This window comes from Euphorbia lathyris, chromosome 9, assembly GCF_963576675.1.
Source record: "Euphorbia lathyris chromosome 9, ddEupLath1.1, whole genome shotgun sequence".
Lineage (NCBI taxonomy): Eukaryota > Viridiplantae > Streptophyta > Magnoliopsida > Malpighiales > Euphorbiaceae > Euphorbia > Euphorbia lathyris.
The window spans coordinates 30,196,907-30,223,866 of record NC_088918.1 but is presented as its reverse complement, the minus strand read 5'-3'; the positions used below and the strand labels follow the sequence as shown (position 1 = coordinate 30,223,866).

At 35.8% G+C, this 26,960-nt stretch overlaps 1 protein-coding gene across 1 annotated transcript; it reads right to left on the bottom strand.

The window, feature by feature from the left end:
• Positions 1-404: 404 nt before the first annotated feature.
• Positions 405-23,975, bottom strand: LOC136206626 (protein PIR). Its single transcript, XM_065997766.1, has 30 exons — positions 23,673-23,975; positions 23,232-23,304; positions 22,534-22,598; positions 22,293-22,370; positions 21,664-21,783; positions 21,488-21,558; positions 21,229-21,321; positions 20,603-20,672; positions 20,369-20,433; positions 19,909-20,104; positions 19,631-19,782; positions 18,457-18,550; positions 18,076-18,291; positions 17,596-17,807; positions 16,645-16,786; positions 15,817-15,985; positions 15,175-15,251; positions 13,776-13,946; positions 12,640-12,716; positions 12,454-12,556; positions 12,009-12,128; positions 11,502-11,645; positions 10,616-10,759; positions 10,309-10,452; positions 9,721-9,808; positions 7,603-7,730; positions 6,671-6,878; positions 5,405-5,577; positions 1,001-1,204; positions 405-911 (listed from the first exon to the last, which is right to left on the bottom strand). Exons 1-30 carry the CDS (start codon positions 23,724-23,726, stop codon positions 717-719), a joined length of 3,846 nt encoding a protein of 1,281 aa, XP_065853838.1. The 5' UTR covers positions 23,727-23,975; the 3' UTR covers positions 405-716.
• Between the last annotated feature and the right edge of the window lie 2,985 nt (positions 23,976-26,960).

The following is a 26,960-nucleotide window of genomic DNA, read 5'->3' as shown; positions in this document are numbered from 1 at the left end:
CTCACCGTCCAATAAAGGGAGAGAGAGAGAGAGATGGTTCAGGTCTCACATGCATAACAGCTAATCATTCATTCTTATTCATACTAAATTATTCATATACTTAGCAACAATTTTTCCAGATTCTTCTTTGAAAGTATGTTAGTAGGTTTCATGAATTTTATAATAGCGTTCGAACTCAACTCAAATTCACACATTCTATTGCATTTTTTCTATCTAATCTAACGATAAACCGATTTACATAGATTAAGATAAACCGATTCACATAGACAATTCGACTAACACAATACAATTAACACAATTATTATGTTTCTTTAATTTATATTATATAGAACATATAACACAATTTTGAGACGATAACCCAAAATTATAACCACTAATCTAATCCTTACTTTGAAGCTCAAGCATTGAGAGAGAATTTATATCGGTTACTTCAACATTTATTGTGTTTCCACATTCAAAATATGATCTTAGGCCAATCTGAAAGAGCCTATACCAAAAAAAAAGGACTTCATTCTGGATTTTGCAGACGTGTCAATATACAAATGAACTGAGTCAGGTAATATCATTCTTCACTATACAACTTCATAGTCTATACAAACATGAAAATATGCAATTTCATGTTTCTCTCTAAAGCATAAGCTCTGGTAATATCATAACTAGGTAATCCAAGATCCGACGAGGAAAAATGTAGATGAAGTTGAGATCGAACAGCTTATTCAGGCACCCTTTTGAGGCAGGGTTTCAAATGCAGAAACTGTGTTCTCAAACTTGATACGATGAAGCGGAGCTCCACTTTGCTTGATAGCACAAGCTGTCTTGTCTTCTAGAGGGCAACGCGCTTTTAACATGGAGAAAACATGGTTGTTCAATCTTCTTGCTTTCTTCATTGCTTCCAGCAAGGTTTCCCATCCCTTTTCCAAAAAAGAAATTAAATGTGAGAAAGCTTGATGGAAGAAAAAATGTTATAAACTGTTCTGGGGATAAATGTGAATTTGCGTACCTGAGGAAGATGAGGATTCTTGTGCATTTGTGAGAGCGTTCCGGCCTCCACCTCAGCAACATTTAGTACTTGATATGAAAAGTCAAAAAGCTCAAAGTGCAGCTGTTGCCCAAGCAAGTATATAATAGTGCAACCACCCCATGCAACTGAATCACCTAGCACTTCATGATTATATGGTTGTTTATCAGATTCCTCCAGGTATCCCTACAATTCCAGAATTTCGAGACTCGTTACCAGGAAGGAAAATACATCGAAGGGCTGTTATGTTTAAACTGTAGGCAGCTATAGCTTTTTCAATTCAACCGTTCAACACAATTTTTTACTCCAAGATTCAGAGTGTTTAATAACTCCGCCTGTGAGGGTCACTTGGTGGCCTTTACAGCCGGTCCCAAGCCCGGACAAAGGAGGAGGGTTGCGGTAGGTTTGTGGCGGCCAGCGTAAAACTTAGCCACATCTTATGACATGAACCATAATATAAATACCGTTGGGGCGTTCCCTACTCAGCGACGCGCTGCACTTCCTAGACCCGGGTGTAGTGATAAATGTGCAAGGGTTGCTAGGTCGTCGCCCCGAAGCGGCGCGCCACCCCAGGACCCGGGGGTGGTGTCAAATATGCAAGGGTTGCGGGTAAATAAGCTAGTCCACGGTAATGGTAGGGGTAGGGGTAAGGGTAGTAGGTTACGCTTTGGGACATGGAACATAGGTTCTTTGACAGGAAGATTAGCTGAAATTGTAGATGTTATGAAGAGGAGGAGAATAAATATATTATGCCTACAAGAAACCAAGTGGGTTGGAGCCAAGGCTAGAGAGATAGCTCCTTGGGGTTATAAGCTTTGGTACTCAGGAAAGGATAAGGGTAGAAATGGAGTAGGTATTCTTATTGATAGGGAGTATATTGATGAGGTAGTAGCGGTGTCTAGGAAGAGCGATAGAATTATGAGTGTTAAGCTAGTGATAGGGGATGAGGTTGTGAATGTCATTAGTGCATATGCGCCACAAATAGGATTAGATGTGTCTATAAGACAAGCTTTTTGGGATGACTTAGAGGAAGTGGTGCAACAGGTTCCTAGGGATGAAAAAATGGTACTAGGGGGTGATCTCAATGGACACGTGGGTTCTAGGCGAGATGGGTTTGAGAGTGTTCATGGAGGGTATGGTTTTGGAGATAAGAATGAAGCAGAAAATGATATTTTGGAATTCGCATCAGCCTATGACTTGAGTATCATGAACACATGGTTTATGAAGAGAACATCCCACTTAGTGACTTATCGGAGTGGCGGTAATGCGAGCCAAATTGACTTCTTCTTAGTAAGGAGTGCTTGGAGAAAGAGTTATATTGATTGTAAGGTGATCCCTGGTGAGAGTACGACAACCCAACATAGAGTAGTGGTGCTAGATTTTCGAAGTAGGAAATGTATAAGAAAACAAACACCTCAAGTAGAGACTAAGATTAAGTGGTGGAAATTGCAAGGGGAGAATCAACAAAAATTTGTGGATGAGATGACCAAAAAAGATATTTGGACTTGCAATATGGATTCAGATATAGATTCAATATGGAATAAGATGGAGCATAGTATAAGGGAAGTAGCGAAGGAAGTTCTAGGGGAATCTAAAGGTAGCATGCCACCGGGTAAGGACACATCTTGGTGGACAGAAGAAGTACGACAAGCAGTAAAGAGTAAGAGAGAATCCTATAAACTATTGGGGAAATGTAGGAGTGACGAGAACTACGAAAAATACAAAGAGGCTAAAAGGGAAGTAAAGAAGGTCATACGAGATGCTAGAGCAAAGGTGAATCGGGATCTGTATACAAGATTGGATACGAAAGAAGGGGAAAGAGACATATATAGAATTGCTCGGATGAGAGATAGGAAGACGCGAGATCTCGGAAAAGTTAAATGTGTGAAGGATGTGGACCAGAAAGTCCTAGTTGGAGATAAGGATATCAAGGAACGATGGAGGTCCTATTTTGATGACTTATTTAATGGAGATCGCCAACAAGATGTTGGAGATATAAGTATCCATCACGATATGATAAATCATGAATGCCTGCGGAGAATTCAAAAGGGTGAAGTCAAAATGGCATTAAGTAAGATGAAGTTGAAGAAAGCAGTAGGACCTGATGGCATCCCTATTGAGATTTGGAGATGTTTGGGAGAAAGAGGAATCGAATGGTTGACGACGTTCTTCAACAAAATTTGGAGAAACAATAAGATGCCATCAGAATGGAGGAAAAGTACCTTAATCCCTTTGTATAAGAACAAAGGCGATGTCCAAGATTGTGCCAACTATCGGGGAATCAAATTAATGAGTCACACTATGAAACTTTGGGAGCGAGTGATTGAACAAAGGCTAAGGAGGACGGTGAAGATCTCGGAAAACCAGTTTGGCTTTATGCCGGGAAGATCAACTATGGAAGCCATCCATCTAATGAGACAATTAATGGAGCACTATCGAAATAAGAAGAAAGACTTGCATATGGTTTTCATTGACTTGGAGAAAGCATATGATAAGGTACCAAGGGAAGTACTTTGGTGGGCCTTGATAAGGAAAGGCATTTCGCGGAAATATATTGACATCATAAAGGACATGTATGAGGGAGTATGCACGAGTGTACGTACTAGTGTTGGGAAAACTGAAGAGTTTCCTATTACGATTGGAGTGCATCAAGGTTCCGCACTAAGCCCATTTCTTTTTGCCATCGTTATGGATGAACTAACAAGTTCACTTCAAGATGGTATACCATGGTGCATGCTGTTTGCAGATGATATTGTGTTGGTTGATGAGACGAAAGAAGGAGTGGAGATGAAGTTGGAACTATGGAGGCAAACTCTAGAATCTAGAGGCTTTAAGTTGAGTCGAAGTAAGACAGAATATTTGGAGTGTAAGTTTAGCGGCCGTAGGAGTAGGGAGGCAGGGACAATCACCCTAGATGGGAGAGTTGTTCAGGCCTCGGATTGCTTCCGGTATTTAGGATCTATTATCCAAACGGATGGAGAAGTAGATGGAGATGTTGCCCATAGGATTAAAGCTGGTTGGTCGAAGTGGAAGAGTGCTACGGGTTTCCTTTGTGATCCCGGCATGCCTAATAGATTGAAGGGAAAATTCTACCGGACGGCAATTAGACCAGCATTGTTATATGGTACGGAGTGTTGGGCAGTGAAACACTGCCACATCCATAAGATGTCGGTGGCGGAGATGCGTATGTTGAGATGGATGTGTGGTCACACGAGAAAGGACCGGGTGCGTAATGAAATAATTAGGACAAAAGTAGGGGTTACATCTATTGAGAATAAAATGAGAGAAAACCGACTAAGGTGGTTTGGCCATGTGAGACGTAGAGCGCTTGATGCGCCGGTTAGGAGAACCGAAGAGTGGCAAAGGGATGTAGTGGTGAGGGGTAGGGGAAGACCTAAGCAAACTTGGAGGAGGGTGATCGAGAGTGATATGAGTTTATTGGGAATTGAGGAAAATATGGTAGTGGATAGGACGGAGTGGAGGGAGCGAATCTGTGTCGCTGACACGACTTGATTTTCACGGTTTTATATGATGGTTCATGTTAGCCGACCCCGAATCATTTCGGGACTAAGGCTTTGTTGTTGTTGTTATTCAGAGTGTTTAATAAGTAGCTTTCATTCGAAGTTGCCATTCCAGATTAAAAGCAACCAGAGATGTCAAAATCATTCCAGCACAAGGGAAATGTACAACTTAAAATTAGTGGGAGAGACATCTAGGTTTTGGTGGATGGTGAAGCCTTGACCCAGTTAGGTGCCTATTCCTGGAAAATTTTCATAGGGTAAGGACCGGTATCTCATCAACTAAATCACGTTGCTCTTTCAACTCTGGCAGAGTGAATTGAAGTGAACAATATTTTCTGTTTCTTGTTATCCTCCTCTCTTCTTTTACTACCATTAGATTTTCTCATCCAAGGCTCAGGGACCCTTTAGCCGTTTCTGTTCTTACGAGACTGTTTGAGGTGTTGCAGTTGGATTGTGTCTCCGCACACACAAAAAAGAAAAGGCTACTTCAGGACTTCTTTTATCAAGCACAAAAAATAACCAAGTGCTTTATTATTTGTCATACGATGAAGGGTGGTCAGCATAAATATGCATTTCCTTCTTATAATTAAGTAGTGTAAATCAAATTTTTGTTTCCTTCAGATTACAGCGGGATAAGGAATTATAATCCCTTATTATCAGCTTTCCAGCAAACGGATTTTGACACAACTAGTATAATGACATGTACAACACCATAGGCCGTTCAGCAGACAGTAATTGTTGCAAAGAGATATATCGTTAATACCTAAAATTTCTTTTATCTCATGCATGATTAATGTTGATGGAGTGAAGAAGATATGTGCTAATAAAAGTATCAATTTGCATAGAATAAAATAAAACGGCTTACAATTTGAAGGCCACTATATATTCGGTAGAAATCTTTTGAAGTTGTTATGTCGATAAACCCTGTCTTGGGAGAAGCACTCCACTTGGTACAATATTTATCAAGTGCTGCACTGGTAAAGGCAAGAGCATATTCGAGGACACTTCCAGTATTAATATTAGCCTTGTACAAAAGATCTGCAACAAGGAGACAGCATAACAACTGAACTGATTAGAAAAAAATATAATGAAAGGCACTTAAAAGTAAAAAACAAAAGTAATGTTCAGAGGCTGTTCTTCTTTGCTCTCTCCAGCCATCCACTCCAATCCTTCCATTAATTGCATTCAAATTTAATATTTAAGCTCCAAAGGAACTTGGACTAAGTCTTGCTTTAGGGATAAGAAGTATTTATTTAAAGCATTTGTTGCATTTACTTATTATACAAAAATAGGTTTTGTCCCTACTTCCAGTTGACAGAAAGACACATTTCCTCCAGTCAGTATCTCCCTGTGGGAGTCATCTAAATTGAAAGCTGCTAAATTCCAGAATAGAGCACGAATAGCGAGTATGCTAAAACTGACGAATGACATGCCACATATGGTCTTCCAGGTCCTCTAGATTTTTATTGTCACAAAGTTTTATCTATCTACAGCAGTAATATCAATAAAACTTAAAAGGCAATGACAATTATTAGTTCAATGTTCTAACTCCAAAACACCAATCCAAAGACTTTGGATACTGTATGATACTCGTGATCTGTATTCTATCAACTTATAGCTCTTATCTGGATTCTTCTCTCAATCCAATGAATCCATGTCAAACATATCTACCTTCTTTTCTCTTTTCATCCTAAATTCAACACGACTTCAAAGTCAATTGCTTATTATGAATTTTATTACATACAAGGATAGAAGTACAAAAAGTACCCTTAGCTTGACAGTTAAGGAGAAAATAAGTCCAATTAACTTTTGTGACCAAATAAGCCCTCCACCTTTTCACTATTAGGCCAATATAGTCCAAGTCACAAGTTGATTCACCTGCCAAGTTGATGATACTTACTGTTACTATAAACTGTGTCAACTCGTGAATTTGACTAAATTGGCACAGGAATCAAAAGTGAGGGACTAATTTGGCCTCAAAAATTAATTTAGAGTTATCAGTCTCAACCAGTCAAGTTAAGGGTCCTTTTTGTACTATTATCTGATGGTACAATGAATTCCGAGCTGTAAGCATTAATAATTTGGTAATTATACATTCATAAATTTGAATAGTAAATGGCATATTTAGCACCTGCAGCCTCTGCCTGCTTTGACATGGCCAAGAAAGATGAAGGATTTGGACACCCAGTGTTAGATACGATAGCAGCAACTGAAGATTTGAAAAGACTGACAAGAGGACTATCACCACTATCTTGAGAATGTAATATCTGCCCATCCGCTGCAGTATGCAACCCCAACCAAGGGGCTGTTTGCATGAAATGCATTGTATCAGCTTCCCTCTGCCACATATGTAAAAATATTTACGTGAGTGGCCCAAAGCTTTGATTTCCAATCACCAAAAAAGAACTACATGTGGGGGACACATTGTTGATGTTATGATTATGAAACCAATAATTCAGTCTCCCAATTTCACACAAAATATAGGGGAAAAAAAGCAGGTTTTTATTGCTTTACATTTAAGGAAAACCTCTCTCATGATTCACAAATCTGTCTCGTGCATTTCTTAAGTAGCTAGAAATGGATAAGTAATGAACTTGTTTTTGATTGCTCATTGAATAAAAAGCATGCATATGATCCAAAGTCATGACCAATAAATGTTCAAATAAGGGCTTAATAATGGTGCATGTTGTTTTGCACTATAAATGATACTAAAGCATGCTCATATTGCTATCCATATAATCCTAGTTTGCTTATATGGTTTTAATGTCAATCCTACCATTAACAGCCTATTGGATAAGGTTCCACACTACAATAGAATATGCCATGTTCAGTTGCAGAAAATAAAAAGTGTAGCAGAATCAACACATCAATAAGAAGGTAGAAGTAAACAAAGGCAAAAATCATTATTCAGCATCACAGGCCAATTCCATAGAAACATAAAAACATCAAATATCGAATTATTATTATTATTATTCTTTTTATCTGATGCATAATTGCATATAAATTGCTACCGTTATACCAGTTGAAGTTGCAATTATCAAATAATGAACATGGGACACCAACCAAAACAATATCAAGAAGCCCCATCCAATATAATACGCTCCCAATCTCCTTTATCCCTCGAAGAACTTCTGCTTTGAGCTCTGACTTTGTCCCCCAGTTAAGATTTTCTTTGACAAGCCTCATGCAACCTGAGTATATAATATGAATAAACATGACAAGGAAAAATAGGATTACATTATTTTACACCAACAATTTCAAAATCTAGTAATGGTGTATTATATAAAATTAAAAATCTATATATAATTAGATTTGATGTTTTTGGAAAGAAAATCACGGGTCGGTGGTGGTTTCTGATTGGATTAGAATATACTCCCTCAATCCCAAAAATAACAGGCTCATGGTCTTTTCATACACCCGAGAAAATTCAGGTAAAATAAAGAATACGCTTTTCCTAAATGGCTCCTCATTAATATCCATAGCTTTAATTAAAACTTAATATCTCTGAAACATTAAATTTGTTTCAAGGCTCAACGAAATGAATATTGCAACTACTAACGGATGAAGACAATGTATACTAGTGGTGTTTAATTTATTCTTCTGACTAGAAGAGTTTAATAATACTAGAGAACTGATGAATTAACTATATTTTAAAGAGGAAAATGGAATGCATTTGGGGATTGATGAAAAAAATAAAGTATTATTTTGAAATGGAGGGTGTAGATATTTTCCATTGCACAAATGTGAGAAACTTGCAGAAAACTATGGCAATGGAATACAGTAGATTCAAGTTGACATTATTTGCTAATCAGTCAATTAGAACATAGCAAATATTAGGGTGGCAATTATCGGGATAGTGTAGTGTTCATGTTGTTTAATTATCGGGTTATATCAAATGAATCAACTCTAACCCATCCCAAAAAGTTTCGTGTCATAATCATGTCAACTCAATCGAGTCAGTGTCGATTTCTTCTCGTGTTTGCAAATCACATGCAATTTTACTACCCATGTTAATTGTGACATTAAAACATATAGGAGTATATAGTATTACTTCTAATAGTTATGTCGTTTTTGGATTAAGAGGTTAACCCTAACCATCCAAAGGTTTGGCCTAGAATCTATTTAAAAATCCTTAACCTAGTGATATCATGTTGGGTTCCTGTAATGTGTTTAAAAGTCACATGTAAGTTTACTATCTTTATTAAGGATGACATGTAAAAAATATGGGCTGTTCAAGTTATATTCGCATGCGATAATTGTAATTTTATAAGCTTTATTAATTAAGGTGACATATAAAAAACATGAGAAGGTATAATAATAATTTTAAAAATTTGTGTCATTTTCGAGTTACCAAGTCAATCCTAACCCAATCCAAAAAGTTGCATGTCATTTTCGTGTCAACCCATAATGACCTATTACATGTGTTAGAGCATAAGTCAATGTAATTAATGAATAGCATGCCTAAGGTTGCTGGTAAGGTCAGTTTGTCTCCTTGATTGAATGAACCTTGTATATATATGTGTATTGCTCTTAAATAAAATATATCAATGCAGTCTCTTAATCTACATGGTATCCCATGTATTCCTAGTGTATTACATGGTTTATAACATGTTTAATAAAACACTAATCCACTAAATTCATGTTGGGATTGTGTCATATTATCGGATCGTGTACATTTGCCACCTCTACCAAATATCTTACCCACACATGCCGCCTAGGCCATAGCATTTTAAATTAAGCTACATAAGCCAAACGTGAGCTTAAGCATCAAACTGAGTTTATCATCATTTATGTATGGTTAGCAACCATACATATCCTGTAGCATGAACCAATATCTTTGATGTATTCATTATTCATTTTGAAACACAAGTTGAAGACATCATGTTATAGTTGTCACTCAAACAATAAGGCATACATACACCAATGGTATCACAAAGAAGACTACAAGTCATTCTCCTATAGTTTTACAATTAAATTTCCAAGTCGTCTAAATAAGTATTATATCCTTGCCTATAGGCTAGAAGTTGTATCACAGGACCAAGAAGCCAAAGGTTTTCTTTGTAACCCACAAGTTTTTACATTTCAACATATAGATTTGTATAAATACGTTTAACAAACTACATGCATAATAAGAGACAAAAAAAGAAAAGAAACTACCAGAATTCTGATAGTACGTCTTACCTGCAACACCCCCATCAAAAGGGAGCAGTCCAATAGATTTTGGTAATGCTTCTTGCAATCCCATGATCATTGGTTCAAGTGTAGTTAGCTGAAGCATGCAGTTCATAAAAAATTAGACTATCGCTCCACGATTTGCTGGATATTTCATAAACTAATGCAGACAAACAACTCCTATTTTATACTCATGCTGGGGGAAGCTGCATCAATTATTCAGGACAGCTAAAACTTAAATCAAATAATCTATAAACACAAGAAACAAAAATTTCATGTTGCTGAAGTGTCAGGCACTTCATGACCTGTCGGAACAATCCACTTCATGAAACATAATTGATTGCTTGTGGGGAAGATAAATTCAGAACCAAGCGATGACATAATAACATGTTGATGTATAACAAACCAAACTATTCTAGATGATTGAAAAAAATAACACCAAATATTGAACTGCTTGTAGAATACCAAGTTTGATATTATTACAGGTGAAAACCTACAATAAAGAGATCATAGAACTGACCACTTTTGAATTGTCTTGGAAATTATGTTCCAAATTAGGCAATGACAATAAGAAATTTTTTGGAAATAATGGCATACCTTATTTGATATATGATCTAATAGGGCTCGTATAAGCCAAGGCAATGATCTGGATCCCAGAAGTTTAACAACAGAAAACATGTGGGGCATTCCAAAGAAACCACTGTGCAAGCGAGCAAAACTTTGATGCGCAGAATTCAACTCCTACCATGACAACCAGTAAGAGATAGAAATTAAAAGATAACAAGAGAAAACAAATATGAACATCATACTGACTTGCACAAATTGAAAGATAACAGGGGAAACAAGTAAGAACATCATATTGACTTGTACCAACCAAAAGGTGGTGACTAAACTAGCTCCTCACCTGAGTACCACAATAGAAGTTGGGCTTTGCATGCGGAATTGATGGTTTTTGAACATGCATAACTCTTGACAAACGGACAAAACGTTGGGTAGTATTGCAAAGAACAAAATTTGGCAGGAAATCATTTTGCATCTCTGACCAAATCTAATGGGCATAAGAAAAAACTGATCAAGTAAAATTAGAAAAGATAATCTGAAAAGTATTAACTCTTATAAGAATTAGTTGGAGAGGGAAGACCCGGAGTCCTAAGTGTCCATAATATTGGCCACCACCAACGATAAGTTTTCTTTTTTTACAATCTAAAATAACAGGAGAATAACAAGAACAACATGAAAATTTTCATTGACCTGCACTGTATAGTCTGTTAAACAATCATATTAGATGGACATATTAGATAAACAAGCATCTTATGATCAATATATCCCCAATGTGAGTTAGATGGACAAATTTTTTATGTCAACCATATTGGCAGGTTCATTAAGCAGAGACATTACAGAAAAGTTCCCCATTATAGCAGAGACAGGATTGTGAATGGTCCAACATGAATTTTCACCAGTACATCAGAATAATCTTTTTATTGATAATAAGATTATGAATGTTTCTGCTGCCTCCTTCGCATTAGATGATTATGATTCTTGCACCAATGAAACTGTTAACTCATTCCTTTCACCAATATCCTTTGGAACATTTTGTGCACATGATAAATGAGCCAAAGAATCGAAATATGCAATTCCTATAATCGAATTGCCAAACAAGGGATAGATTGTAAGAAAGAGATCCCAAACAATTCTTCTAAGCAATAATAGAAGAAAGCATTGAATGCATAAACATTAATATGCACACAAATATCCCAAGAGAATGTAAGCTAGAAACAATTCCGTCTCACCTGAGAAGCAAGTCTACTAGAAAATGAAACAAGTGAAATGTTTTCCTGCATCTCATTCAACATAAGAACAAATGAATCGAGTGAAAGATCTTTGGAAAGTAGTTCATGGGTGTGCTTTAAGATATCCAGCAGTTTTTCTAATTCCTGCAACCAATATAGTATGTCGTTCATAAACAATATATGGAAAAACTATATAATAAAACTGTGAAAAGCATATATTCTAACTAGATATTACATTATAGATGTAAAGATTCTTTTACTACTTTCTGCGAATTGATATGGGTTATTCAACACTAAGATACATCCCAAACACAGGATACTTGTATACTTGGAAATTTGGCCATGGATGCATGCTACATGTTAAGAAATTCAACTTAAGAACTTGAGCTGATATGCAGGGCGACCATATTATATGTAATTCCATGTCAAACTTTCTGTGTTTCAATCAATATCAGATTACTTAACATTTGTACTACTCAAAAGAAAAAAGAGAACAATATTATTTACCACTATTGCACAAAGATCCTGCGACTCAAAACGATCAAAAAGAAACTCAAGATTGTCTCTGAAAACCTTGTTCATTCTTTCGGCGATCAAGCTTCTTAAATCAATGGTCCTCCCAAGTAACTGCATACAACATAAAGATCCAAGAGAAGTGAGGAGGTAACAGACTATTTAATCAGACACTTAAAAAACAAAACACTCTGACAACAATGTCATTACAGCCAGTACTCAAAAATATGTGGCTGAATTTCTTTCTAGGCTAAGAAAAACCATGTGAAAGCACGTGATAACAAAAAGGCATGGCCATGAGAAGGTCACAATGCCATGGTAGCAAACATTTTTTTATTTCAGATCCCCGTAATCCAGTACAAATCCACAAAAGATCATGGTAGTTTGCAAAACTTTCTGGATAAACGAATAAATAAATAAAAAAGAAGCTAAGTTTTACCTTTACTCTTGTCATCTTAAATAGAGCAGCAAACCTCATAGGCTGGACGGAATACTTTTCTCCATTGTCCAAGGCAAAAAGGAAGGATGGATCAAGTAGCTCGCTATGAAAGCAATAGATGATTCATTAGAGTTCAAAACAGAGGCATCAGGAGATAGATAGATAGATACATGGCAAAGCACATACCTTGCCGCCCAGCTCTTGTAATATGTGAAAATAATCTCACAAAGTTTTGAAACAAACAAATCAAAGCAGTGGTCCACCTAAATAAAAGATAAGAAATTTACAATCGTTAAGTTACTGCAATGAAATTGTCGCATCTAACTCATAAGAACAAATATAGCACATAGAAATATGGATCCTGGAATGTGAGCAAGTCATACAGATACATGAATAATGTAAAAACTCCATACCTCTACAAGAATTTTTAGCCATCACATGAACTATTTGAAATAGGTTAAATTGTTCTCTAATATTTAACAAATTCTGGATATTAGATGTTAGTATCACATGGAAAACTCTTACTGATGCTTAGTATCACATAGAAAACTCTTACGCTGATACACATACACACACAAAAAAAAAAAAAAAAAAAAAACAGTTTTCTAATTTACTTTTAATATATACATTTTGAAAATGTAATTGCAAAATGATATGCTACTAATCACAGAAAAAATATATGTGCTTGTATCTTCATCTCATATGTTTTATCTTTTAGTTTGAATGCATTGCAGCATATGTAGTTACAGGCATAGTCTGTTTTTCATGGGAACTGATTGCTTGTGGATGGGAGGGTGTTAAAGGAAATGACTGATTCCCCCATTTGGCTTCCTACTCCAACATTTGTGAAATTACTACTAGAAATAATATATATATATATATATATATATATATATATATATATATATATATATATATCCATTCTCTCTTTTTTTTTGGTGCAAAATAAAGCAGCAGCTGTCTGATCTGACAGAAAAAAGAAATGAACAAGTTATGGTTTAGTGTCTTTCACATTTAATTGTTTGGTGTGGAAAATGAGGAACTTCAGTGCCTTCTTTTATGGGCTGCAATGGTGATTATATAATATGATTGCACTGGCCAACTGATGCCTATTGAAAAGCCAGTTATTATAGACCAGCATAATGGTCAATCAAACTTGAAGGAACCAACAGCTTGACAGAAAATCATAACAATAATAAAATCAGGGAACGCATCTGAATCAGATAATAATTCAATAGAGCACTAAGCACTACCAGTTTACCAAAATAATGAACATGGATGATGGGAGGCAAGCAAGATAAGTCAAAGAATTACAAGTATACCTCAGCTTCAATTTCATCATAGAGGAAGCGCTGCCTCAGAATAACCAGTGCTTGCTGAGCTGAATCATTATAAATGTCAAACGGCATTAGAACGCTTTCAAGAAGGCCTGCACTCTGGGACTCAAGCACATGATCCACCAACATCCATGGGAGGGAGCATTCAATAGGAAACTGCAGATACATAGCAAAGTTCTCTTAAATCAACAGAAGAATGTGAAAAAAGTTGCTTACACAAATTTAGAGAGATAAATATCAACTTCTCTAATACATAAACTAAGCTCTTCAGAGATTTGTACCATATCCGGATGGAAGTTGCAATAAAACATTTTCTTTGAATGGATATCATCTACCACTTATCCACTTGATACTATTTCAAATTAGGCTTTTCTTTTCACTTTTTTTCTCACCAATATTCTAGCTGGACCAATTTTTACATGAATTATCTACATTAACTTGTAATAAAAAACTTCTTAGGAGGAAAAAGAAAATATTAGTTGTATAAACCCCTTTTGTTTCTCTCAGATTGATTTTGTAAGTACAGCAGACACAAATAGGTTAAAGGAAATATTTTTCTCTGATTTAGGAAGTGTCATGTTTTATTTATTAAGTTTTTTGTTATACATATTTAGGCAGTAGCACTAGAATTTATTTCTCCTATTTAGTCAGTAGTGTTTTATTTCAATTATTTTCCTATCTAGTTTTCCTAATAAGAACTCTTCCCTATTGTAATTGATTTACGTCTCCTATAAGAGGCAGTGATTCTCGATAAGTTAAAAAAGAATCAAGTGAGTTTCGTGATCTCTCACAAATCACCACTCTCATAGATAGGTCCCTAAAATAACAGGAGGAACAAGGGAAATCAAGAGAATGTTCCTTTGAATAGACCTGTGACAACATCCTATTTGCGGGCCAATAACATTTTGACACACTGTGATCACAAGATACCATTAGACTGTCAGCGATGTGTTGATCACATCCCACAACTAAGCCACCTTACCATACTTATCATCCAAAGATCCCAGATAAATAAAATTAGCATCTTCCCTGTCATCAAATGCTCTCATTTTTAACCCACAGAACTACTTCCAGATTTTGGATATACCTATGCTCCTCAGAAATGCTAGAAAAGACAATTTTCTAACTAAATTGCTTCCATTGAATCCCAAGTGCTCTGCACTATGTAGCTAGTTGAACCAAAAATATGTGTTCAATAATTAAGCCATAATTGCAAAAATAAGATTTGCAGAACTGTCCGACAATCCTAAAACAGCACTAGAAATCAAATTTGTGAATCAGATTAGCTCGCTGTAGGCTTATCACTATCAGATTATGTGCCAGAACAGATATACAAAAAAATCCCGATCATTTTGAAGTAGAATTTGCTTTATCATTTATTTACCTGTATAACACGAGAGGACTCCAAATAAAATTCTCTAAACCACAGAAAACCAAGGTCCGTCAAAGTTGCAACAGTTACTGCATCAATATTAAACTTTCATTTAATAGCTCATGAAATTTACCAAAAACAAAAAATCTCCATTATTCAACCTGGTCAAGCACAATATAAATAGAACAATCATGTTCAATACAAAACTGTCAGCTATTAATATGAAGTGGACCTTTAACTATAAGCTCGAGCTTTTAGTTCAATCGGTTTCATGACATGGTATCAGAGCCAGTGTGACCAAGTGGTCCTGGGTTCGATTCCTGGCAGCCCCATTTGTTGAGTTATTTACAGGACATGGTAATATGGGCCTGTGTTGTCACGCTTCAAGCCCAAGTGTGCTTTCGCGTGTGGGGGTGTGTCAGCTATTAATATGAAGTGGATCTTTAACTATAAGCTCGAGCTTTTAGCTAAAACGGTTCCATGACGCATGTCATGAAACCGATTGAACTAAAAGCTCGAGCTGATAGTTAAAGATCCACTTCATATTAATAGCTGACAAAAACGAAAAAGAATGCTTTATAGTATTCTCACTCTGAGCAAAAGACAAAAATGAACTCAGATTAAAGGAATGAGCATATAGGAAAAATTAATTACCCGAGTAGTCCAATATATGAAGGAAGAAACTAAGCTTGTAAAAGAATGTCTCCAATTGTTTCAAATCATTAACAGGAATCTCAGACCCACTATTTCCAAAGAGTCCCCCAGGCTTCCGAAGATTACCACCAGAGACCACTTCATATATAAGGAATTGCAAGCAGTGAACCTGATTAAGGCAATGAACAGTCTCAATCTAGGATATGTAATTTTACATATTTCGATAAGAAAAGAAAAATCACTATTTTAGCAAATAAGATAACAGAGCACACGGAACTGTTTCATAAGATACTCCACAGTTAATTGCCGAACAGTTTGCTAGAACATGAAATTGCTTGATCGACCTCATCAGTTATTATATTAAGGCAGACAGTATATTGGCACAGAGATCAGTGTCTATACGTTGACTTGTATGCTTTTGTTTACAACAAAAATTGAGGGGCCAAACTTTTGTTTGATTAAAGGTGCAAGAATTCTTAGAATGAAGTTAACTTTTTTCTTGAGTATGCATTAGAATTGACCATAACAAAATAATGTACCAAAGCAATTGATCTCCTACATATAAAAATAAACTGAATTAAGTATAACCATGCTAAAACCTAATTTCCATCCAATCCAAAGCATCATGGTATAGCTCAAAGCTTTGACACAAAATGATTTGTGCAACTTTGTCAACCACCTTTGTTCATGGCTAGCCATAATAAAGTAGTTCTATTCCATTAGCTCATATGATTACTTGTGAAATATTCCCTATAACTATTGATAGGAAAGAAATAGAAAGAAATGGGGGAAAGAAAAGTATGAATAAGCAGAAAGATGACAAATAACCTGTGCTGCTGTTGGTGCAACTGGCCTTGGATAAAATAAGTTCCCTCTACTATCTTCACCTCCCTGTGACTGTAAATCAGATTCTGGCTTGCTTGTATTAGCCATCCAGTCTGCTGAAAGAGTCCGCATGTCAGAAAGAATCCTGAAATGCATTAGAGGAACGGAATCTGTAAGGAACAACAAATATTAAAAAGAAGAATCTTGTAAAGGTGGCCGATTTTCAATAGCTAATTAAGAAACGTGAACATGATTTTAGGCACAACGTGAACATGATACCGACTTCATCAGCTTTACCTTCTTTCCCTCATATTGCCAACTTAAGAGCAAAAGCATAGTTATGCATCTCCTTAACCAGTATGTCAATAGGCAAATCTTCAAAAATTTGCCACATGAAAGTAGACATATAATCTAAGATCTATCATTTTTTTACTAGTCCTAATTGTCTGTCAGAAGTAAGAGCACTTTTTATCCTTGACTATACCTAGTTAATGTGTCATATTTGCAAATAATCAAAGCAAAAGGAAAAAAATTTAAGAGGAATCCCAAGTGTAAACCAAAAATATCGATAATTCATCTTCGTTCCTCGATTAAATCCTCACACAGATACATCCTCCTTTATCCATCTCACATTTTTATATTGGAACTGATCCTCCTTTTCGTCATATCTATCATATGAAATATCTCAATAATTCATCATGTAGCTTCTTGAGGATAATTACATCAGGCATACTAAACCATGAAATTTGGTGAATTCCCCCTGATCTTATCCTATTAAACTTCATTTCAATCAAACCATTGTCTACCAGCAAATATAGTAAGTACTATTTATGCTACTTTGATATAAGAATAAGAACCAAGCTTCTGAGGATATTACAAACTAAATATACTGTACTAAAATTATCTGAACCAGAATTTTGAAGCACGAAGAACAACTTAAAACTTAAACCCCACCTTGAAAGGTCCTTCTTCTTTCTAAAGGTAGTTCGCAACATGGCAGCCAATGTGTTTTGAACAAAATCTTGAACCTCAGCATGTATAGTTTCCCATAAGGAATCAGCTACTAATGTCTCACATCGATGCATCATTGATCCAATGTTCTTTATGTAGCTAATGAGTTCAACAAGAGCTTTCCTTTCTTCAGCACTATAATTATATCTTACTACCTGTAAGGTAATTTAGCAAGCATGTGTTTCAGCAAATTATATGATTACATCATCCCACGTGCTATACAACACAATACAGTAAAATTTATTCAGTTTAGTTATGAGTGCATGTCTGTCTTTCCAAGTTATTTCTAACAATTTGTTTCAATATCTTCAAGGGAGCACTGAAATTTAAAGATTAGCACATCCAATATGGCAACCAAGCATAAAACAAACTTTTATTCCACCTAGTATAATCAATCTAACCAATATATACAAATAATATTACCTTTTCATAGTCAGAAAGAGCTGCAGAAGTTCCATTTGATTCAGAAGGAATTGCATCTTTGCAAGGACGAGAAAATTTCCATGCAGATTGCTCCCATATGCGTGCAGTCCATCTGCTTAAGAGCTGGAAGCCCTCAATAACCATATCATATATGTTTCCCTTGACTTCTTTGCACCATTCAGCATCTACACCATCTGTTGACTTCAACAATTGCAGCTGTATAGACAAGTTAAAATGCAAGAAAGTTTACATCAGACTCTTGTAAAACAAAGCTCAACAAATATCCATCAATGCCTAAAAGGTGAGGAATGAAGGGTGCGCTTCGGAAGCAAGAGCAGGGAATAGAGGTGATGATGGTGGGGGAGGGGGGGTGTTATATACCTGATTTAGGGATGAAGCAAAACGAATTGCAAAATCATCATGCTCAGCACGAATAGCTCCTATGTGGCTTATGATCAAATATTGTCTCTGATAGGTAAATCATGTTAAGGTTTCACCAAAGATATTGCCATTAAAGATTTTGCAAACAAGTTTATAAGAATCTACCAAGAAACATCTCTAGTTAAAATGTGAAAATGAATATAAAAGAGCATTCATGGCAGTGATAATAGCCCAAATGAGAGATTCAACTGTTTCTTCAAGAATCAAGATCACAAATGTCAAATATATAAAGGAGTACTTCTATATTCAATACTTTGCAAACACACTCTAGATTTTATGACATTCTTCAAGAAATTACAAGGCTCTAGCAGCAAACATTAGTAGATAGACACGATATATTTAGATGTGAGTTAAAAGCAGTTGTGTGCCACCATGAAGACATTTAAGCAACAATCATTTCATGATTTTATTTGATCTCATTTTCATTTTTGTTTGGACATATGTAGCATACAATTAGATGGATAATGGATGTGCAAAACAAGCGCAGTACCATTGTGATTAAAATTTCACAAGCTAATTTCATCCCTTAGTAATGTTAGGTAAGTAGCAATATGTAAATGAAGGTGGTTAGCTATTAATGGACAAAAATTGCAAAAAATAACAAGGCATTATTTAGGAAAGCACCTCCCAACTTTTGGTCTACATCACTCTCAACAGTAAGTAGGCTCTACTAATAGAATCCATTTAATATGAGTAATAGTATGTATAAACCTAGTTTAAATTAAACCAAACTCATCATGTATGAATTCAGATGAAAATCAGGAAAACTTAACAAATTTCGAAACCAAAAAACCCAATTTGAGACCAATTATCGAAACTAGGAGACATGATATTCAATTATCTACCATCCTACTTAGTCCGAAATATTCTGACCATCCCAATTATGGCTCTAGTGCTGATCTTCATGTATCTAAGCAAGCTTTTAATTACCTATATTTTCAACATCTACTATTAAGATTAAAGAGAGGAATAGAGGGTATTGCAAGCTAACATTTCCTCTAACATACATAAAAGATCTTGGAAACTTTTGATCAGGATAGCAATCACAATTAGTCAAGTCAATCTAATATAAAATATGGATTGATACAAGATAAAAGAATGATGTGAAGGATATTCTTGTGCCTCCCGAGGTGGAAGTTCATGCGGAGCTGGGAGGGCTAGAAGACGAGTCTGTGAAGAGAACTTCTGAAAGTACATTGACAGCTCTTTCAAAATTGCAGCAGGAGAAAGATGAAGATCTGGGAATGCAGGGATCACTGGATCATTCTGCCAAATAAGAAAAAAATTGGAGATCTCACTTGATTCGATTAGCTTAAAACAGCAGAAAGATATAAACTTCAGAACCCATATGACATTCAGAATAACAATGAAAATAAGAAGCTGTCAGAATACCTTAAAAATATTGATTAGTCTGTTGATTTTCACTCTCTTGTACAGTGATTCGCTATCCTTCTCTGATGATGTTGCTAGGACAACAAGAACTGGTAAAACACGCAGGAGAATGTGTCTCTCTGGAAATAGAAGTGCAAAATCCAACTCCAATGATTCAACAGCAAATACTATGAGAATCTGAAGAATGTCTTCTACACTATTTTATTTTTTAGTCAAGGATCATAAAAGGAATCAAATCACAATGAAAATTGTAGGTGAAAGAAAAACCACCATCAACCCACACGGAAACACCAAATCTGATTATATATATATATATACGCAGAGAGAGAGAGAGAGAGAGAGAGAGAGACTTACTATGAGACTAACACAATTTTAACAACAACATAAAAAATAAGTCTTAAATGAAGAAAACTACTTCCCTGGTTTCATAATGAAATCCCAGCAAAACTAATGAGGATACTTGTTCACGCGAAACATCTCAATATGTAAGTTCAACAAGATAGCCCACCTAGTGCTTAAGAAAATCTGTAACCGTTTGCAGAGTAATATTTAGATTGGATGTACAAACATAACGAGACAAGTACACTGGACACTTAACAATCAGAGAAAGCAAGATAAACTAGTAAAAGGTAAAGAAATATTAGATATTGATCTATTACTGCATGCTATTAGAGCGGTGAAAGACCACACACACCTGTAGATCATCTAATTCCTCCCTCATTGAATCAATGTCTTGCCACTGAATACTAACTTGTGTAAATGTCCTAATAAAAGTAAGAATACATTCATAAGAAGAGAGAAAAAAACAACATGAGAAGGAACGAAATAAAGCAAGGAAGGCCCATCAGACTCCCAAACAGAGTGGCAGACTATTCATAATTGTTTATGTTGTAAAAAAATCACTATTAGGAAGTAATATCAGAAATAGTGGTTTCCACTAAAATGCTAATTATAGCATCTGAGAACATGCATCATAACATGTTTGCAGGGATAATAAGAGTGAACTGCACTTCAATGTTTAGAGAACTGATAAAAGAGTCAACTGAAAACAATAAATTCTAGAGTAATTACTCAAAATATTCTTCAGCCATATGGCCTCAAAAGAGGTAACCTTTTATTGTTCATTAGACTTTACGAATCATAAGAAATTAACAGAGACAAAGTAAGAAAAAGAAATCTAAAACAAACAGTGTCTTAAAGAGATTGGTTGTGTTCTTCTTTAAGATAAATACTATCTTTTACTATAAAAATTAAAGGATCTCAACTCCAAGCTACGTTAGTCATTTGCATTACAGGAATAGAAACTAAGTAGTGGCGTACCTCTTATACCAAGAGAAGTCATTAGGTATACTTGCTTTAGCATTTTTAAGATGATCAAGTTGCACTAAAACATCCAGTAATTTCAACATTGACCTGAAGTTAAGAATACATTAATAAGAGAACCATATTTTCCATTAAGGATGGTAATATGCTGCTAAGGAAATCATAATTAAATGCTACCAACACTTGAACGGAAGGCAACAATAAATAAAATACAAACATAACCAGAATAAAGTGACAAGACAAGGTTTCTACAAACCATAAATGAGTTATTGTAGGACCATTAATCCGTCGTTCAGGTCTAGAAAAACGCTGCATATCAGCTGCTAGCTGCATGAGCAAAAGAACAGTTGTGAGGACATGAAAATCAGTCGACTAATGATGCAGACTACATAATATACTAGAAAAAATAACAACAGCTATGGGATTATATACTTTAGAGGCAGCTGAAGCTTGCCATCGCTGAATATCACGCAAACGACTCATCTCCAAGTCTAAAACTTGATATGTCTCAAGATACAAGTCAGCCTGACTGTGCTTCATAGAATCAGGAAGCTGCCACATCAAACACAACCTTAGAAGTAAGTAAGAAGGACAGCGAACTGAAAAACTAGGTACTGAATTTTATTATAACAACATGTTTACATTATGTTATCAACTATTTATAAAGTTTATTGCTGGATGGGAATTTCTTGGGCGGAATTCCCCCATTCAAAATTGCTTTTATACGTTAATACTCTTAACTAGGAAAGAGGGGAAAAAAAGATCATGAACATGTTTCCAATTAGAGTATAAACCCAATATCTTCTTAAGGAAATTCATTTTCAATATTCTCTTCAGAAGGATGTCATACAGATTGCGTCCATGTTCTACATATTTTCACAAGCAATTTCAGTTGCTGGTATAGAGAGGCAAAATATTATAACAAAATTAACGTTAAAACAAACCATCTTGGGCAACAAAAACGGGAGGATACTACTAAAAGTGTCCAACCTCATTTTTTACCTGTGGGCATTAAATGTCCTTTCCCTAGTTCTATTATTGCAATTAAAATCCAAACAAACCTGGGGAAGCGCTTTGACACAACTGCGGTATGTATAAAGCACAGATGTCATCCCCTTACCCTCTTGGATAAGTGTATTCTGCATTTATTGCAAACTTTACAGTCAACCACCAAACTTTACAGTCAACCACAAAATATACATAAAATTTGAGACCAAATAACAAAGTGATTTAACATAAGTCAAGTGCAGGTGAATAAAAATTGCACTATCAAGGGAGGGAAAGAAAACAAAGAACACTTACCAGCTGGTTGAGAGCTTTTGTGTCTTCGGATAGAGATAACCGATATGCAGAAACATCACTGTACTCTACAGAAGGAAACCAATTCTTTAGGAATGAATATATCATGGGCCCATCCATCACAAGTATAAAGGATGTGGGCAGAGAGAGGCGTAAAATTTATTCAAGCTGTGTTAAAAACTGAAAACAGGCTTCATTGATACCATATTATAGTGATATCAGAACATCATTTGTAATTCTCTCCAGGATTACCTTTTTCTAGCATCTTTTTCAACTCTTACAAGAGACATCCAGAAAGTTAAAGCCTCTAAACAACGTATTAACCACTTTCTAACATCTCTATATCGGTTACCTAAAGAAGAAATTTGAAAAATCCAGCCTTTCATATATAATCATTAATAGTAGCCAAAATCTTTTACACATGCAAAGACAAGAGACTTGAATGCAAAGCAGAATCCATGATGCGTGACAACCACAAGGTTTTTCTTCTTCTTGTATACTGTCGACATTCCCTTTTCTTATTATAAATAGCAAAGCAAAAGATTCCAAATAACCAATATGAAGATTTTCAACCATGATAATTTATTATCGACTTGAAACAAACCCATTTGTCTAAAAATTATAATCTCAATAAAAAAAAATTAATTAAAAGTTTAAGGAATAAAAAGAAAGAGGAAAAAGTAAATATAAAAAATACATACCAACAGGACTATCGGTGGCTCCTCTTTCACCTGACACCAGAACTGCCGGTCCTTGCACCTCAGGCTGCTCATCCTATGCAATATTCCCGACCAAAAATGTAAAACAGAATGAGGTTACTTCAATCACAAATAATTTCTATTTATTCTTAGAAACTTGCAGAAATTTGTTGTTAAACCATCATATGAATTAATGAAACATTACTTTAAATCCTGAACAGACTCTCCAAACTTGCAGAAAATTTGGAACAAGGAGTTCTTAACTTCCTTAAACTAGCAGAAATAGATAAATTTCTAGTAAAATTGAAAGCGAAGTACTCATGTTTCTACTAATGGAAGATCAAATCACAATGAAGGTACATCTCACACACACAAAAAGAGGTTCAATTGAAGCTCTCATTCATGGAATGATAATAATATCTGGAAAGATAGGAAAGTAGTCACCTCCAGAGAAAATGTAGAAAGCGCTGCAATAGCCTCTTCCACTGGAACAGCCATCTTGTCTTCTTCCTTTGGGTATACTCAGAATTCAATAGTTAGAAGTGTCAGGACACCTATGAAAAGTTAGAGAGCTCCTCTTGTTTCGGGGGATGGCACCATTGCAATTTTAGTGGGAGACATAGATGAGAGAGATCGGGGGATGTAATGATTCACAGAGGGGTTAGGTGAGTTGAACTCGCAATTCAGTGCTGTAACCGAGTCGTAACTAGCTTGAAGATGGGTAAAATATACTTATAGCACCTGAACTACAGCGCTATTAAACTTATACACCCTAAACTCCATTTCTTCGCATGAAATCCTTGAAATTTATGTTCTCTAACATTAAATTCCAAAATTTTCTCAAAAAGAAAAAAAAAGCATTAAATTCCAAATTAATACAAATATGTAAAAAAATTTATCAAAAAAGTTGTCTATACTATTGATTTTTTCCCTATTATATCCTTAATAGACATAAAAAAAAAAAAAAAATCTCTCATCATTCTAAAACATGATGTGTAAATTGAGAATTTTTTTTATTACTTTTTATCTCCCATTTTTTTTTTTTAAATGTTAATCATGTATTTGTTACTTTTTTTTCTCTCAATTTTTTTTAAAATATTAATTATGAATTTCAATTAAATACATTAATTCCAATTATGTAACTCTTGAATGTCAAAACCTTTTTTTTCTTTTAATTTCTCCTATGTTTCAATCTATCAATCTATTATAATGTGATGATGTGTAAATTCAGAATATTATTTATTACTTTTTCTGTCATTTTTTTCCTTTAAATGTTAATTAAATATATTAATTCAAATCATCTAACTCTTGAAATTTCAAACGTTTTTCCTTTTAATCTCTTGTATATTTCAATCAATCAATCAACTATTTTTTTTTAAAAAAAAAAACCAATCTATCTATTTATCTATATATAATAGCTGAAACGAATAATATATTTAAAATTGACATGTAGATTTTTTTTTTTGAGAAAAACTCCGATTATTATTAAGAAACGGAAATATTATCAATACAAAGAGTCTCGTCTAAGTAACTAGAAGCAACAATAACAATAAAAAAATTAGTATTGGAACGAGAATGAAAAGTCATTGAATGGGTCATTCGATTTGCCAATCTAGAGATAAAAGCCACAGAATAATCTGGGCAGATAAATAGCATATGTTGAATTTCTTCTAAAACAACCCTCTTAGCATCAGTTTCGAACTGAACATTTTGAAATTGGAGTGAAATTACCTAAAATATCGCGTCACATTGAGCTAACGTCTCAGCTAGCGAAGCCTGAATGTTACTTACCGCAAACGAGCTACAACGCGCTATAAAAGTGCTAGTACAACTCTAAAGAACTGCTCTCATATCGAAACTATTCTCTGATTGGAAAATGGTCGCATCGACATTACACTTAAAATAACCCGCAACTGGCTTCTGCCATTGAACCGTCGTCTGCCCCTTTGCACATCGAACCTCCTGAACTCGACCATCACCTCTCCATTCGTACCGTTGTCCATTCTGAAAGAAACTGGCCTATACTTGTAATTGCAGTCGCATGAGACCTGACGCGTAGAATTTTTTAATGACAGTGACAAACTATAACAATCTATCTATATACTATATATAAAAATTGAAACTCGGAGCTTTACTTTTTTTTTTGTAGGAATAGGAAAGGAAAAAAATAAAACAAAGAACAATTAACATGGGATTAGCCTAGGAAAGCTAACCTCAATCCTATCTTCTAAAAGAAGAGAAGAGAGAAAGGTAAGGGGATCAGAAAGGGTAGTAACACCTAACATCCCCTCATGGCCAGCCGCAGCCAAACGATCCGCAACATGGTTCTGCTCTCTGAAAATGTGACTGAACTTTAAGATCTCAAAGGAAGAGCAAAGCCTTTTAATAGCTTTAATAAGGTTGCGGCTATTAAGACCAATAACATGATTCTCAGAAATCATTTTGATGGCCTCCATATTATCAGACTCCACAGATAGCCTCTTAACGCCCAGGCTTTTAGCAAGCTTGATACCAGAGAGAATACCCCAGAGCTCCGTAGAGAAGGAGGAGCCCAACCCCAGATTCTAGGTGAACCCAGAGAGCCAGGCGCCCCCCGCATCTCTAAGAACACATCCGGCAGCAATCTTACCATTGATAAGGCAGGAGCCATCCGTATTCAATTTTACAACCCCCTCTCTCGGCCTGCTCCATCCCACGAGATGGACATCACTTTCCTGGGCAGACCTGGCAAGGGAATCCCCTTTGAGACTCTCAATAATAGTAGAGAGTTTTTTCGAGAAGAACTCAGCTAAGTTTGGAATAAAAACAGTTTTATTACCAAAAATCTGCTCGTTTCTCCACTTCCAGACTTGGTGACAGATGATAGCAAAGAAAATGTCCTCATGCTCCATGTAAGTCATTAATTTCCCACTAATACCATCAGAGAACCAGTCATACTCAGAGTGGGTCAGGAAGGAAGCGAGAATATGGTGTGGGAGAATTTTCTTCCAAACCTCTTTACTCTTAGAGCAATCCTTAAGAGCATGGCACAAGGATTCAACATGGCCTCTGCATCTACTGCAAGCTCCTGAGTCCGCCAAATGCCGTCTATGCCTATCCGAATTAGTAAGCAACCTGTCCTTAACTCCCAGCCACAGGAAACTTCTAATACGGTAAAGGACTTTGAGGGCCCAAATGGATTTCCAAATATCCGAGGGAGGATCGGATCTGTTGAGGGTAGACGCTTCAAAGGCAGACTTGCAAGAATAAACTCCATTATTAGTCAGCGCCCAGCAATACCTATCCATGTCCTCCTCTTGATTACTAATCTTCACTCCCCGAATTCTAAGGAGAGTCTCCAGGCTAAAGAAGGTATCAAACTTTGACTAGATCCAGTCCCCCTCAGAGTCCACTACATCTGCAATCCTCCAGTTACAGATGTCGCTAGGTGGGGGGAGCTACAAACATCAATTAACGGTTGATCCCCAATCCAGGTGTCAAACCAGAAGCTGATGGTCTTACCATTACCCACCCTTTCTAGAGGAAGGAACAATTGACAACTCTCTCCTTAGGGTCCCCGAAGATTTTGTCTTTCCTATACTTACCACAGAGAAGGCGAACCCAAAGAGAGGAGGGGCATTGCCACATACACCAAAGGAGTTTCATTAATAAAACTTTATTATTATCCTTCGCTTTCCTAATGCCCAGACCACCACAATCTTTCGGCTGACAAACCTCACTCCAAGGCACTAG